Here is a 17,639-nt window from a genome sequence, read left to right as displayed (position 1 = left end):
TGGTCTGACGCCATCAATGCGTTCATGTTCAATCATGGGCCAATGACACCTACCCTGATGGATGTTGTGATGCTCACTGGCCTGAATATTCATGCTGCCGATAGAACTTTTTGTTTGCTAGAAAAAGCATCTTTCAAGATTGAAACTAAAAGCATTGGCGGATGGAAAGGATATATCGGCAAGAATATGAAGACCGGATCAGTATCTGTCAGAGAACACACTGTCTTTCTCAACATGTGGCTTGAGAAATTCATCTTCTGTGGCAAAGCAGTTGGTCCAACAAGCAATAATCTCAAGTTGGCAGAAAATCTGGCTACTAGCAATCATGTCCCTCTCGGCAAACATCTTCTGGGGTCAGTTTACCACTTGCTTCATCAAGTATCATCCAGACTCAGAAAGAACCAGCCGATCACCAACTTGGGAGGCCCCTAGTGGTTCATTCAGTTGTGGCTGCACATATACATGCACAAAACTATGACAGTTAAATTGTCAGAGATAGAATTCCCATTAGAAAACTTCTCTGACGAAGAAGAAACCATTACTCACCGATGCACATCATTCGGTGAAACAGCTAACATGATTGCCAATGATCCCAAGACCCTTGGCATTACCGATTTTTTCAAGTCCTTCTACAATGGTTTCCCAGAGATCTCCACTACTTGGTTTGCATACCAGGATGAAAAGGTCATATATGAAAACCCTTTCAAATTCCAGCTTGACTCGTGGAAAACTGATGAAGAAGCCACCAAGATTATGAAAGAGATAATCTCCCCAAGAATTCTGCCGGTCAACTTCATAGCTGGCAAAGATGTGCCCAGCTATGAGTTTTATAATCCATCAGTGGCGGCCAGACAACTGGGATTTGGCCAAGTGTCCCCTTTTCTTTTCTTCATTGGCAAAGTTCAGTTCAGAGGAGCTCTTGACAGCGCTCTCTCTTATGGTCGATTAAAAGATTTGGAGCCTGATGTAAATATGACATTTCTAGCCGATTGGCAGATTGCACCTTTTGCCACTACTCCTTTCATCCAATGGTGGTTTGAATGGCAAGAGCATATCTTCTGCAAATCTGCCAATCTATATCACATGGCTCTGGACAACAATTACCAATCAGGCGAGAATGAGGTACAAGTCAAATTTCCTCCCACAATATTTCTTAACATTTCTCACTTGCAGCCTTTGACTTCTACTCTTCACAGGATGATGATCAGAATCCTCCTACAATCTGCAGGAGTGGGCAGCTGATCAACTACGCCTTGCCAGTCGATAAGCCAAATATCGGCTATGGTGCCCCAACTCTGACAGATGTGGCAGACCACTGGGAGAAAACGCAAGGTATCTTACACTAAGGTAACAACCCATAAGAAAAAGAAATCTCCAGGCCAATCTTCAGCAGCAGCATCCCAAACAGATGCTCTGGTTGACCTTCTCTCCTCCTCAGAAGGTAAAAGCCTGAATTTTTATGATTTTACTTTATCTGAACACTGATCATATTTTTGCTTCACAATCAAGATACTCCTGAACACCAATTTGAAGGAGAAGAAAATTTTCAGAACACACCTCCTCCTCCATCACCCATCATTCAGGTGTAACCCTGCTTACTCAGCAAGTATTCAAATTTTCCCGTGATCCTGAATCTGGTATTATTTCCTTCTGGTTTCATCAAGTACAGCATTCACCTTCAGCTCCCAGGAAATCTAGGGCGGACTCTCCATTGATACAGGTACGATTTCAGAACTTGTCCATGACCATATTCTGTATATTTCTGACAATCATCTTTCAGCTTTCCGACCATGCACTATCTGAATTACATGGCCAGCCAAATACTGCAATCCCGAGCTCTTCATCACAACCCCTCGTTCCTATTGGCTCCAATCTAGAAGAAATACGCCTGAAGCAGGTAAACAACCTTTCTCTCTGTTGGCCGATCCCATCACACTTTTGTTTCCATCGGTCATCTTAACTTTATCTTCCTTTCAGGCACAGGTGTCTCCGGACAGCAGTCTGTTCTCCTTTCAAATCGGAGCCACTTCTCAGGAAGAAGGAGAAGAAGCAACATCGGCCGATTCAACTGTACTATCAGATGAAATCAAGGCCAAACTCCAAGAATCGCTCCAATTTCTGAATCAAGACATCGGCCAACTGATCAAGAATGCACAGCCGATCTGTGCCATCTTGGAAGAACTGGAGGGTAGACTCCCATAAGCAATTGAAGATGCACTAACTCATGCAGCCTTCGTCGAGAGCCACCGCGCACAATTCAACAAGGCTCAGAAACAACTTGCCGATCGTCGTCAGCAGGAAGAAATCATCAAACAGAGGGACGACTTCAAAGCTTTGGCAGAATCGGCCATCGGCGAGATCAAATCTCTAAATGACACCCGAGCCAGCATTCTGAGAAACAAGGCTGCATTGGAGGCTAAACGTGATCGTCTTTTGCAGGAACTCAATCAAGTAAATCAAGCAATAGATACTGCAGATCATGATCTCTCTCAGATTCCACCGGCCATCACCAGACTCGAGGAAGATAAGCAAAAGTATGCTCATCAGGCATATCAACTCCACAAGAGCTTGCGGCCGATTTCTGGTTCATCAGTAGACAATAATCAAGTAATCGAAAACATTGATCAAATCCGCCTGCGCGCGATAAAAGTAATCCGGGAAGCTCTTGGATTACTGTAAAATTATTTCATGTACTGCAACCTCCAGAATTAGCAGACAACTTGATCTTAATCCAGAAATTTGTCTTTATGATTTATTGCTCTAAGGGCGACTCATATCGTGTCGGCCATGTTACAACCGATGCATCTGACTTGCAAATCAGCTTTTACATATTTTTTGCACTAAAGGCAATACTTCCTAGTATTGGCTATAACTTACAAAATCCGGCCAATACTACAATCGGCCATATCCCTCATTGATCAAGATTCTCCCAAAGAATCTCCTGACTTTTTGACGTAACTTTATAATCAGCCATCCGAAAGAAATCCTTCTTCCATGCTTGACCAGAAAGACAATTCATCCAATCATAACTCACTATATGGGCTTCGGCCGATGCCACACTGAATGACGATTCGGCCGATACTATTTCAACAGTATCGTCAACCCACTGAATCAAACATTGATGCATAGTAGATGGAATGCAACAATTGGCATGTATCCAATCCCATCCCAACAGCAAATTGTATGAACCTTTGCCATTAATAACGAAGAAAGTAGTGGGAAGGATCTTACTGCCAATTGTGAGATCGACGCATAATGTCCCCAAAGCAGGAGATATGACTCCTTCGAAATCCTTAAGCATCATATCAGTCTTCGTCAGATCATCTTGATTTTTCCCAAGGTTGCGTAGCATAACATAGGGCATTATATTCACGGTTGCACCTCCATCAACCAACATCTTCGTAACAAGCTTGCCATCAACGAATCCCTTCAGGAACAGTGCCTTAAGATGCTGCCTCTTATTATTTTCTGGCTTCTCAAATATTGCTGGCAATGGTTCCAAATTTAATTGTCCCATGGCTTCCTCTAATTCTGGTTCATGATCTTCATCACCTGGCGACATAAACTCTTTCGGCATTATGAAAACCATATTAATTGGCACAGCCGATGATCCAGAATCTTGATCACTATCGGCCCTGGGCTTAGCACGCCAAACTTGTGACCTGATCCCTTTCTTGCGCAGAATCTGTTCTTGTTCTTCCTCAATGATCTCCAGCTGGCGTAACCTCTGAACACGTTGCTTCTGAGACCTGGTCAAACCCCTTGGGCACCATTGAGATTGATCCGTGCGATTAGGCTCACGTTTTGGATCTCTCCGCATCGGCTGATCATCTTGCACTCTGTCATCGGCTACCTGTTCTAGCCGATCGTGTACAGGAACTCTTCTCCTAGCAGGATCACGTAGCATTGTCCTGCCCCCCAGTCTATCAAGCATTGATACCATTTTTCCTAGCTGATCATGCACAGGAGTGCGTTCACGCCGATAGGGCTCATGACGTGACCTTTCATATGATTGGCTGCCTCAACCATTGCATTCGGGACAATCATATGCCGATGGCAATGTCAACTCTTCTTCCTAGCAGTAGACAAAGAAAAGACACCTCCAATGATCTTGCTCGCGTTGTTCCTCTTCTTCTCTATGTTGCCGCCTTTCACGATCACGCTGAAACTGGTTCAACAGCATTTGAGACGTTACACGTCTACGTGGTGCCGATGAACGTACAACATCCTTCATCAGACCCTTTCTTTTGACCTCATCGGCCGCTATCTATGCTTTAGGATCAACAGCTCCAGATTTCTTGGCCGATGATGATGTCAGAATCTTGGCTTGAGGAGAATCTTCATCTCTGGCCATATCAACCCTGTTCGTGGCGAAAGGATGTCCGTCGATCTTCATCATCTTCTTGGGAGCCTCAAATTTCAATCTCCCTTGTTCGAAAGCCATCTGAATCTGCTGTCGAAAGACCTTGCACTCATTTGTGTCATGCGACATGGTGTTGTGCCACTTGTAGTACTTCATATTCTTGAGCTCGTCCTCCGATGGAATCTTGTGATATGGCTTCAACTTGATCAACCCTTCCGACAATAACAAGTCAAAGATCTTGTCGGCTTTGGTGATGTCAAACCCATATGATTCAGGCTCTTTCTTCCCAAACGGACACGTCACCGGCTTTTTGTTGTTCTGTATCCACTCAGCCGATGCGACCGTTTCTTGCTTCTCTTCAGACTCATCATTGGTAGAATATTCCACATAGTTGATCTTCTTCTGAAAAGGCTTCTTGGACTCGTAGGATCGAGTCTCTCCTGACATCCGACTCATGATCTGGCTAATACTTTCAAACTCCTGCGATGCATATTTATCTTTAATGTGCGGCAAGAGCCCATTAAATGCTGCATCGGCCAACTGCTGATCGGACAGAACCAAACTGTAACATCGATTCTTGACATCTCTGAACCTTTAGATAAAAGCAGCAACCGATTCATCATTTCTTTGTCTCAAGTCGGTCAACTTTAACTCAGTAATCCCAGAGAAGAAGAACTAATGAAATTGTCTCTCTAGATCGGCCTAATATAATATGGAGTTTGCCGGCAAAGTGGTGAACCAAGCAAAGGCTGATCCAGACAAAGACAAGGAGAACAAACGGACTCTGAGTGCATCATGGTTGCCCGCCTCTCCCAACTGTAGAAGGAATCTATTAACATGCTCCATCGTAGAAACTTCTCCCTGCCCTGAGAACTTTGTGAAGTCAGGCATCTTATACTTGTGTGGGAGAGGAATCTGATCATAAGCCGGAGGATAGGGAGTCTTGTACATAATGGATTGTTGCTTTGGCCTCAAACCAAACTGCTCCCTCATCACTTCAGCTATTTTTGTGCTCCAATCAACTTGCGGCTCAACTATTGGCATTTGCTGAGGGGAAACCGTACTCGCTGCATTGGTCATCATCGCAAATTGTTGAGCTACATGGTTCATTGGCTGTCTAGCCGATTGCATCTGTTGTGTTTGATGGGACATCTGATTGGGTATCTGCTAAGTCATCGTCGGTTGTGTAGCTGATGTGTTAGCCAATTGTTGACCAATAATATCCATGTAAGGCATATTGACATACCGTATCTGTCTAGTTGCTTGATTATGGAATACCCAGTTGATTCCCTTCTGATACGGAGATTGCGACAATAATACTTCTAAAGGAGACTGGGGATGGAGCAGGATAGTAAGATGCTGCTGTGGGGTCATTGGCGACGGCGCCGATGCATTAGCTTGTGCCATCTGTTGTGGACTCCATGCACCTTGTGCATTCAGCTGTGTTGCCGATGCATCCTGCTGTGCACCCATCGGCTGAACGGCCGATGGATCAGGCTGAGAGGCTATCGGCTGAGAAGCCGATGCATTAAACTGCATTTTGGGTGGCGTAGAAAAGAAATCCGGATGCATACCATACCCAGTAGCAGGATCCCATCCTTTAGGAAATACGGACGCAGATCCACCTTGCACAGTTGTAGCAATCGGCGGCGTGGTTGAGTAGATAGGAACTGCTGTACCCACCGATGCTGCAGTAGTCATCTGGGGTGGAGTTTGACTGTTGCTTGTTCCTGTCTGGCTATCTTGAGCCGACAGGGCTGCTGCCATAGACACCTCCAAGAGAGTATATTGCATCTGATCTGGTTGTATACAGCAAAGACCCATGCACCCTGGTAACGTGCATTCAGCAAAAGTCTTGACCACTGCATTGTGCACCGTGTTGCCCATGACTATTGCACTCTTGATGAAGGCTTGTGCCACAGCTTGGCCAACTGCATCTATCATCTTGTTTTCACGTTGAGCCTCTGTCAATGGCTGGAAAGATAAAAGATTAAACTTCTTGATCACCTCACCAGATCTGTTGACGCTGAACGACTTGAGGCATTCACGTTTGAATTTCTCCACCAGCTCTTCATATTCCTTCTTTTATTCTTCTTTGAGCTTATCTTCAGGAACAAAAATCTGGTTCTCTTCACTGACCGCATATTTATCTGTGATTTCCATCATGTTGAAGCTTTCGGTCCCACCGGGCGTGCCAAAAGATGTGTTGACGCAAAAATCAACACACTGGAATCCGAGGGCAAGTGTTCGCCGAGTCACGAAAAGTCAACCAAGCGTGCCAATCAATTTGACCTGAAATTGACAAGGGAGAAAACAAAGTCAAATTCGAGAGCGTATCGGCTGGGATTCCTAATATCTCTCAGATGGGCGTATTGGCAAGCTTTGCCGATACTATAGACGACAAAAAGATATTAAATACAAGCGCGTAGTAAACGAGCGTATCGGCAAGATCAGCCGATACACTAAACGACAAAACCGGCTTTGAACAGCCAATCGTGCATGTATGACAAGATCTAAGCTACGAATGTGTAACTCAGATGATGTGAGCTAAAAACAGATCTAAACCGGCTCTTGAGATAACAAAAGTGTTACTCCAAAACCTAAAGCCGATCTAGTATGCTTTTAGATGTGATAATGGCCAAAAAGTATAGGAAAACCTACAAATCTAGCCGATATCGATAATTGGTGAATAAATCTAGACGAGACGACAGCGATGTGCCCGGAAGTCAAATCCTAGATAAACTCGATAACTTTTGAATAGATTTGAACGAAGCCACAGCGATGCGCCCGGAAGCTAAAGCTCAAATATACTCGGTAAAACGAAAACTCACAAGCAAACCAAGTCGCTCGAATGTGAGGCGTCATTGATCAACTTGAAAGAACTCGTCGAAAAAAGAAGAGAAAAGGCGAAGTCGCCGAAAAAGTACAAAAGAATTGTAAAGTTTGTTGTATTGGATGTGTATCAAGTTTTTCCAGTCCCTTACAACAGATATATATAGCCTAGCGCTATCAACTCCTAGCCGATTACGGCAAACATTACTTGACCCTAAAGAAAAGACTACCTAAAAGATAAACTATTTAAAATATTACAAGCGAATCATCAAGATTTTTGTAGAGTCCGGATCCTCTTCTCCTTCCTTGACTTCATCGGCAACTCTCAATCGGCCGAGCACCAGAGCTAGCGGATCAGCATCTTCAAAGCATATTCCTCTGGCCCATCGGACGGACTCCATCGGCCGATTCCAATCCTGTGCATCTTTTGGTTTCTTCCAAATCGACCACCTTCCCTTCACAAAAATCACCTTACTTGATACGTGTCAAAAAACGGTGTCAACAACTAGAAAACAAGCTATTGATCCACCCCAAATATACCAGTAGGAAGTAGATCTGATACTAATAATGCTAGCATTACCATGTCTAATGCCTACCCGTATACTTGGGTTGACCAAAGGATCTAGGGGCCTTAAGTAATGGTTGGTAACACCAACCGCTACTAAAAATTATATATTTAGTATCAGTTGGTGTTTCCATCCAGTACCAATGCCTCCCCACTTTATTACTGATTTGTAACACCACCCGTTACCAATGTATAGCTTTTAATACCGATTGGTATTTTCACCCGGTGCTAAAAGGTCCACCACGGTTTAGTTCAAAAGAAAAATATCTCTCTCAACCACAATTGCTGTGTAGATGAGATGGTAAGAAAGATATGCGCGAAGCAAGAGGTCCTGAGTTTGAATCACATCCACCGCACGCATGCACACATGTCTCACATAAAAGGTACTAAAAGGTCCTTCTAGTAATGGGTCATGCAACTGGTATTGATACCCGAGACTAAAACAGGACTCATGCCTCGTTTCACAAGGTACTGATTAGAACATTAGGCGCCCTGCAATGGCTCCAATAGCACAAGCTATGTATATGCTCAATTAACATGCCTTTATAATTCAATATGGTAACACTTAAATATCAAGTACATACATTGCTATATATAGTCATGCCCCTTTGTTGCCATATCATTAGTACCCTATACCCAAGATCAAGCATATCAGACCAATATTCATAGCCAATTTGCACTGGAAAATCGAAGAGACACTACGAGACAACTAAACGAGTATATATGCAAATAAGAGAAATTGTCATAGTATCTTAGAATCAGCTTCAACCTTTTGCTTTACAAGCTGAGCCACTCGATGTCATCCTAAAATTCTGACTTCTAAACCTTGCATCCACGTTTCATGCAACAAAACTAAAAAACTGAAGCTGATTCTAACATACTATGTCATCCAAGCTTTTTAAGGACCAAAAGGCATTAAAGGTAGGACGGAAGAAAGCAAAGCAGTGTATAAGATCCATGTGCGGAGAGCCACGTAACGGTTTTCCTTTCATATATTTATCGCGACCAAGACATTTCTTGCGAACCATCTCCACTGTTCCTGTAGCCGCCTATGCATGGCCATCATCGATCATCAAACCCCTTATGCTCTTTACTACACATAAGCAAATAAAAAGCATGAATTAATTAGGGAGATCTGATGCGGCCAATGAAGCACTACAGAAACCACAAAAACCATGCAGCACTCCTCCATCGCTCCTACAAAGATATATATATGATACCCTAGTATTCTGCACTGCGACCTGATAATTCCAGTTAATGTAGGCAAAGTAAAAGAGCAAAAAAAAAACACATTGAAAGATATAGAGTATCAATAGATTTCAGAATGTTCCGGGTCCACTATCACCATCAGCACAACTAATTGCTTGCTTGTAGTTTAGCCACCACGACCTGTATTATCCTAAACAAAGTATAAGCCCACAACAAAATGAATGTCTTCACATTAAATAATTTCTTAATTTCATAGCGGTGCTTCATCAGGAAAGGGATGTCCAAGATTTAAGATATCCTTTTTTTCTAAATAGATGCGTACCTCACCAATTTGCACATATCTCTAATCCACACGGGAAAACAAATAGATGCGCATCTACCATTAGTGCTTCCATCTGATAAAAGTGTATGACAGAGGTTACTGCAAATTCTAATCAAGGTGTGCACTGATAGCAAATCACTATCATGATGAAAAATGTAATGCAGATGAAGTAGACCTGAATGAAAATCTCCAAACATATTAGAAACTGATAATTCTGTATGGCTGCTCTTTTCTAATTTCCATCCATTCATGTACTACTGAAATGCGGCTCTAGCTTGCACTCTTTTCCTGAAGTAAGAAGATAAAGCTTGATTATAATTTTAGTAGCTAACACAAAACTCCAGGATGCATCCCGTTTTATAGGAATTTGGCACTAAATAATTTGTTCATATTCTCACCTAACCCTACATATCAGGGTTCCAAGAGTTGAAGTCAACAATCAGCTACATTGGCGCTAATTCATTCAATCGTGTATATGTGAAACTGAAATTTAGGGAGACTAAAGGTTATTACATGATCAAATCAGTTTGCATGACCCAAAACTGAAAGCCTCGTATACAGAAAGATTTATTAGAATGATAAACTAAGCACCTCTGAAAAGGAGGACCACCAAGGTCTTATCTAGCATATGAAGGAATAATTGTCAAGATATAGATAAATTAAGTTGGTTCAAACAGTTTCTAATAGCTGAATATGCAAAGAACCATCTACACTAAAGTCTCCAACTGCGAGAAAGTTACCCGATGATGGAGAGGTAAACATCAATATAGTTCAGAACATCTTGTGCACTACTACTATTCAAACCGGCAGCGCTAAATCCCATTGATAGTACATGCAATTAATAAATTAATAAGAGCTAACTCAGATCTCCATTATTTCATAATACCCACACATTTCAAAAGCATGTGCTACTCCTCAACGATTTATTTCATACTAAAAGCAACTGGTTCAAGAATCTGATGCTACATGACTTTCTAATGCTACTATCCCGAATTTGCCAAATTTTTTGCAAATAGAATTTCTATAGACTTGTCAAATGCCAAAACCATGATCCACAAATCCAAACACATAGGCCCCTAGTCAAATGCCAAGTCAATCATCACAGTGTAGGTATAATTTTGTGTAAATAAACTCAACCACGCCTTGACAACCTGACACACATGATTTCTATGCAAAATTAAATGGATCAAAGTAAAGATCACCATATTATCACAACTACCCACAATGTATCAAAAGTCTTGGCAGATATTGCTAGTTTTAACGAAGCACCCACAAATAGATCAAGCGTGTTTATTTATTCTAGATCACAACTATCCAGATTCTAAGTCCAAGGTAAATAGGTATTCCACCAGCATGCGCACCATATTAAAATTAAAGAAAAAAATTTATTTACAACCTCGAACTATCATAAAAGTCTAATTTTCAAACTTCAACTACGAACAAGATAACAAAGGCCATCCAACTATTGAAACCGGATAAATTTGGCCTTTTAGCTAGTTCGAAGGTGGTTTTTCATTTTGTAATAATAAAAAATATTCATTTTTAAACTAAAAAATCATAAGTAATTCATTTTAGATAAAAAAAAATCAAATGGGTATCAAAAGTTTTCTAAAAATACAAATGTGACCTATCTATTAGCATGATCCTTGTCAGTTTTTCGGATCCAATTTTTTATATTCATAATATTTGGTTGCTTGTAGTTATACCAATTATTTTTTAATAACTAAGATTCAAATAGAGCAATAATAGATATATTACATTTTTTTAAAAAAAAAATTGGTACTAGTTTCATATTTTCTGATTTAAAATAAATTATTTTTTTTATTTTTAGATCTAATTAAAATTTGTTAATTATTTTTAAATAAAAATATAAAACCACCTTCGAAACCACCCTAAGGGCCAAATTTGTAAAGTTTTGATAGTGGGATGGCCTCTGTTTTCCGATTTTTAAATGATGAAAATTGGACTTTTATGATAGTTCAAAGGTGTAAATCAGACTTTTCCTAAAATCAATATATATTTGGAACAAAAGAAACTAAGTCAACGACATCAGAGATACTAAGATATACTCTTCAGCTGGGAGATGACCTTGGTTCAGCCGAACAAGGGAGGCACGCACAGGGCTAGAGGAGCGCAAGTAGAAGTGGTCCACTGTGTTGCATTAAGGCACTGACCGCCATGCTGTGGGGGAAGATGCAGCTCTTAAGGATCTTAGCGCTGCTAATCTCGCTAATCTGGTCGACACTCACCTACGCTGCAAGTTGCTTCCGAAGTATTGTCACGGTGTTGCGTGGACACACACTAGACGCCCCGCTCCACCGTGCTCAACAGCATTTCCCATAGTTGCAGGTGTAGCCACAGGCGCGAGATCCCCCTCCGCCTCGCCCCCGCCGGATCGTGTTTGTGAACCATGGTGAGAGCGAGGGGGGTGTGGACAAGGCCGCCTACATGCGCATCCTAAACCCACGCATCGGCCTCACTGCCAAGGGCTGGCGCGACGCCAAGGTCTACGACGGCCGGCTTTGGGACCTCGGGGAGGTTACGGACGTGTGCATGCCGGCTGGGTCCGGAATGGCGTTGCGGCCCCGCGTGCTAGCTCCTCCACTGTAGCGTCTTCTCCCTAGCCGCGCATCGCTCCCCATGCCGCGGCGCCCGGCACCCCCCCCCCCCCTCCCCCATGTGCGCCAACGGCCGTGCCGCATGCCACTACCGGAGCCGCATAAGAGCTTGTTGTCGCTCCCACTCCGAGCCGCGCTCCTGCACCGGATTTGGATCCTAGGGGAGCGGGCCGGGCAGCAAAGCAGTTGGTGTAGTGCAGCAGCGGAGAGCAGGAGAGGCGTCAGCTCGAGGAGAGAGGGAGAGAGAGGGCCGCCGGGAGGAGAGAGAGAGAGGAGATATAGGGTTGAGGGGGTTTCTGAAAAAAAAATACCTCATGAGGGGTTTTGCAAAACCAACAACGCTTTTCGATTTCTTCTTCTTCACGTTGAAATAAATCTCAATCTGAGGATCTATTAACAAAATATCAGAACATGGTGCTATTGAATGCTTCATGTACGTCACACTGTATTTGCTAGACACTGTTTCAGAACTACAGTATTAGGAATGTGTGTAGATTTGTAATGTCGCTTCCATAAAACAGCAGTGCATTTACATGATAGAGCTTTGCAACTTTGTTCTGATTATTGAGCGTATTATCGAACTAGATGTGAAAGCAATTGACCGAAGCAGAAGGTGCGACACGGGTTTAAATTGAGTCTTGCAAATCTCAAAGGTGACAACTAGGAAAATGGAGTCTTGCAGCAGACAGGTTTAAATTGAACTAGATTTTTACTAGTCTGAGGCAGCTCTGAACGATGCTGCCTTTATTTGGGCCTTTACAGTTTGCTGATGACCCAATTAGAGCTATAGTGACCAGAATGTACTTGGTTCAGGAAGAAATGTTTTTGAATTGCCAACTACAACAGTTACGACTTCCTATTGTAAATTATCCTACTTATTCAATCATTCACTCATGAGAAAATATTAAACAGGTTACAGAATTTTTGATGTTAACGGTTCAGAAGAGATATACGACAAGATCATATTTTGTCTTCACGATCCTGATGCTCTAAAAGTACTAGGAGCCAAAGCAACACATGATGAACTGAGGATTCTTGGTGCTTTCAAGTATATCAACAGGTAACGGTGCAATCTATTTAGTTTATTCTGTAATGATTAGATCTGATATAACATATTCCATCTCTTGTATTTTCCTTTTCTGCAGTGACGTGTACTTCCACTGTGATGAAAGTTTGATGCCACATAATTCGTACGCATGGAGCTCCAGGAACTTCCTGGGGACAACAAGCAGTGACGCCTGTGTAACCTACTGGCTAAATATATTTCAGGTGCCTAAGTACCCTAGCAACTTCATGAAGTAACATTACTTTGATATTTTTCATGTGCATGCATGGATGATCAGTGAATATATTTATTATCTTTATTTTACACCACATACATGGAAGGATTACGAATAACAGTGGAACCTTCTTCTTTTATATTTGCTAGAACATTGAATCTTCCTGGCCTTTTCTTGTGACATTTAACCCTCCTCGTATTCCCAATCATGTATTGCTCAAATGGCATTCGAGCCACCCAATTCCGTCCATGGCTGCTGCAAAGGCTACCCTTGAGCTCAATAACATCCAAGGAAAGAGAGGAATATGGTTCTGTGGCCCATATCAAGGTTTCAATTGTTTCACTGCAACCTGCCGTTAACAAATTTCAATATAATTTGTGTCTGAAAATGTCCCTTTTCATGAATAACAGGCTACAGATTCCATGAGGACGGTGTGAAGGTATTTACTGCGCACCAACCCTTTTAAGTTCAATCACAAAGGCATCAACTGTTACTCAAATAAATATTTATGGGAGTGCAATCTGTTTATGGTGATTTAAATCAGGCTGGGAAAGTAGCAGTTTCAGAATTGCTTCAAAGGAATTGTGACCTTTTGGTTAACCCAAAACCAATGGTCCCATCATGGACTGAGGCCGGTGCACGTCTTCTGGTAGCAAGAAATTTTGAACGATACATCACCATCGGTAACGTGAGGTGAGGCTTGTACGAATTGATATACTACACAATCTCTGGTGAATGGTGATGGTTCTCACTTTATTAGTTTGTGCACAGCATATTGGAAGGAGGCACTACGTTTAGTTTTGGTAGAGTATGTGAAAGATGCCCTGTAAAATCTGTGATGCTAGTACATGACCCGCAATTCTATTGGAAGGTTCCCTTCTCTCTTCTTCTATTTCATCTGAAGATCTTTTATCCTTCTTCTGAATTACATTCTACTTCCTTCACCACATCACATATGAGATACATCTTCATTGGGTGTTGCCTTTTCATTAGGTTGTAACAGAAGCAGACCTTGGTTTTGCATATGCCTACATCAATGGATATATCTCATTTGTTGATAAGCGAGAAGACCTTCTGAATCTTGTTCTGGTAACACCGTGTTCTGGTCAATTGGCTTGTACATATATTTACAAAATACAATAAATTTATGATACTATAGGAAAGCACGTTCAAGATAATTCTACCCATACCGTTCTTGTGATTCATGTTTTCAATCTTTTGTAATATATTCATATGCATATTTTCAAAAATTTACCCGAAGCAGTCTGAAATCTCATGTTTGCATTAATGGAGAAAGTGCATTATATAGATTGTTCAGTTATACAAGTCCTCACAGCTACTATCTTTTTTTACTGAATCTACGAGCCATATTGATATACAGATTAATTTGGCTAATAGAGGTGAACGCAAAAGGTTGAGCAGCAGTGCCAGTAAAAGGTATCTTAATTCCAAAATAACATAAGAATTGTTTAATTTCATCATGATGAAGGATGTTACCCACATGAATGTGTTATTGCTAAACTGGTTCAAATATGCCTTGCAGCGGTTATATGAGGAAGGGCTGGTTGAAACCCTTTCTTGGATTCACTGGGCTTGCATTTGCAAAATATTTTTTGCGTCATGCTTCAAGGAACAACTCTGTATCCAAAGCTGCTAAAAATATATCTAAGCACTATGATCTGGTCAGTAGACTTTGTTTATTTTCTCATAAAAATAATATATCTAACTGCTCAAGTTTTTTTTTTGAAACTATTTTTCATAATTCAACAAATCAAAGGCATGGATATTTCTAATTTGTTCCCTCCATCCATATGCTACAAATCATTCGTTAATCTAAAAGAACTGACAAAGTACTAACAATTTTTTTTTGCAATCTGATATATATTTGTGTGCAGAGTAATGACTTCTTTGCTCTTTATCTGGATCCATCCATGACTTACTCTTCTGGTATTTTCAAGGTTTGGCAATCTTGTAGTTTGATATCTTACTAGTAAATTATGTAACTTTTTTTCTCGAAAAAGTAAATTATGTGGTGTAGTAATGTGAATAATAGTATACTCTTGAGATGGCTCGGTTACCTGGGTATTGGTTCTAATGGTAGGCGGACGACGAGAGCTTAGAAGCAGCCCAGCTACGTAAACTTGACAGTCTAATTAATAAGGTAAAGGACTAATATGCATGGTGCTTTACGAACTCTTCCATCATAAGTTTCTCCTGATAGAGGTCGCCTCAGTGTACGCATTACCTTATCAACATGACCTAATGATGTCTTGATGTTGCAATGAATCCATTTAACTGAAGGCTAAGGTGGAGTCCGGGCATCATGTTCTTGATATTGGTAGTGGTTGGGGCACTTTAGCGATACGCTTGGTGAAGAAAACTGGTTGCAAGTACACAGGAATTACCTTGTCTGAAGAGCAACTGAAATACTCCAAGATAAAGGTCAAAGAAGCGGGATTAGAGGTCAGTGATGTACCTTTCTAGTTAGTATTATGTCACAACCTTCAACTTAATTCAGCACCAGAAAAAAAAAAGCCAAGATTGCAAATTGATCTACTGTATATGTAGGACCGCATAACTTTCCTCCTTTGCGATTACCGCCGAATACCAACTTGCCATAAGTTTGACAGGATTATAAGTTGGTGAGTACAGTACTACTGACAGATTAAAGGGATGATCAGGGAAATAATAGACCAGCTGTTGATCTGATGAATATGTTTTATTCCTTGTTGCTCATTTAGTGAGATGATTGAACACGTCGGGCATGAGTACATGGATGATTTTTTCAGCTGCTGTGAGTACCATTTGGCAGACCAAGGCCTATTTGTCCTCCAGGTGCATCATAACCAACATATATTAATCTTATACCCATCGATTGCATGATTGCGAGTAACAAACAAGTCATCATAACTAATTTTCATTTCAAAACAAATTTATATGCACAGTTCATCGCAATGCCAGAGGAATTGTACGACAGAATGAGGTTGCGGCCCGAGTTTATGAAGGAATATATCTTCCCAGGTGGCTGCCTACCTTCTCTAGCCCGGGTTGTGTCTGCCATGAGTAATGCATCAAGGCTCTGGTATATGTGCTTGCAACTATACTTCGTAGCTGTTGGTGTATATTGAGCCCATGTGTATAGAGGCCCATCTAGAGGCTCTAGGAATTATATATACCCACCCTTTTAGAGTTGGAGGAATACAAGCCATTATTCTCTCTATCATGGTATCATTAGCCTAGGGTTTAGCCTCCTCTCTCCTCTCCCCTCCCAGCCGCCGCCGCCGGCGGCTGCCATGGCCGGCCGCCGGCGCCCCCTCCTCTCTCCTTCTTCCCTCCTCTTCCCTCCTCTTCCTCTGCTGCAGCCTTGGTCGCCGCCTCCTCTGCACTAGGCGCGTGGGCGCCGCCCAGATCTACGCCGCCGGCCGCAAGCTCCTCCTTCCCAGCCACCGGCGCCGGATTTGCTCTGCTCGGCACCTCTGCCGCCGCCGCCTGGTCTTCTCCGAGTGGACGCGCCCCGGCCCACGCCTTGGTCATGCTCGGGCCGGCCCCGGATGGAGCCGCCGGGCCGCCGCAGGGCCCGCCCGGGCAGAACCTCCAGCAGGGGCCGCCGCCCCAGCCCCTGCCCGTGGTGGATCCCCTGCAGGGGCCGCCGCCCCAGCCCGTGCAGGGCCCCCTGCAGAGGATGGCAGCCCTGCAGGTGCCCGATGCCGCCGCCGTCGATCCGGCCATCCTGCGGGCCGCGGCACAGCTGCTGCAGGCCGTGGGTGCTGATCCGGCCGCCCTGCAGGCCGTGGCGCAGCTGCTGCGGGATCCCGCCGCCGCTGCCGCGGCCCACCGCACCGCTGTCACCGCGGGCAAGCAGCCCGCCGCCGACGCCGCGCCTGATGCCGCGTAGACCGGGCTCGGGATGTCGCCCGCGGATGCGCCGCTCTCCTCCGCCGCCCTCCGCGGGCAGCAGGCCGACGCCGCTCTCGCCGCGGCCCTCCTCACCGCCAAGTCGGAGGCTTCGGCGGCCCAGGAGAGGCTCCGCGCCTCCGTTCTCCGGGTCGCCTAGGCGGAGCACTTCCTCCGCGTGTCCTCCGACCAGCCTGTCGTCCCCGAGCCCGGCGCCTCTTCCTCCCGCCAGGCCCCGCCCGCTGGATCTGGAGCCCGGCACGACCCGACCGACCCCATGGTCGCCCAGCTCCACCTCCAGGCCGCCGGCGTACAGAACATCAGGGCCCTAGTCACCGTCCTCCTCGACCCGACGTCCTCCTCATACAGATGCTGGCGGGACCAGGTCCTGCTTGCCCTCCGCCGCTACGCCCTCGACGACCACGTCCTCCTCGACACGCCGATCGAGGCGCAGGACGTGACGTGGCTGCGCCTCGACAGCGTCGCCATGTCCTGGATCTTCGGGACATCTCCCTAGATCTTCAGGACCTCGTCAGGACCCACAGCGGCACCGCGC

General features: G+C 43.7%; 1 protein-coding gene across 1 annotated transcript; it reads left to right on the top strand.

Annotated features, from left to right (window-relative positions):
• The first annotated feature begins 576 nt into the window (after nucleotides 1-576).
• On the top strand, nucleotides 577-16,341 carry LOC120695165. The gene is made up of 19 exons (XM_039978471.1): nucleotides 577-966; nucleotides 1,197-1,332; nucleotides 1,665-1,720; nucleotides 1,781-1,897; nucleotides 12,818-12,969; nucleotides 13,055-13,178; nucleotides 13,339-13,516; nucleotides 13,600-13,628; nucleotides 13,734-13,882; nucleotides 13,961-14,060; nucleotides 14,183-14,278; nucleotides 14,571-14,626; nucleotides 14,745-14,871; nucleotides 15,085-15,147; nucleotides 15,291-15,350; nucleotides 15,491-15,652; nucleotides 15,758-15,831; nucleotides 15,931-16,024; nucleotides 16,135-16,341. Exons 1-19 carry the CDS (start codon nucleotides 577-579, stop codon nucleotides 16,315-16,317), a joined length of 2,346 nt encoding a protein of 781 aa, XP_039834405.1. The 3' UTR covers nucleotides 16,318-16,341.
• Nucleotides 16,342-17,639: the final 1,298 nt, after the last annotated feature.

This window comes from Panicum virgatum, chromosome 2K, assembly GCF_016808335.1.
Source record: "Panicum virgatum strain AP13 chromosome 2K, P.virgatum_v5, whole genome shotgun sequence".
Taxonomy (NCBI): domain Eukaryota; kingdom Viridiplantae; phylum Streptophyta; class Magnoliopsida; order Poales; family Poaceae; genus Panicum; species Panicum virgatum.
This window is presented reverse-complemented; position numbering and strand designations above follow the sequence as displayed.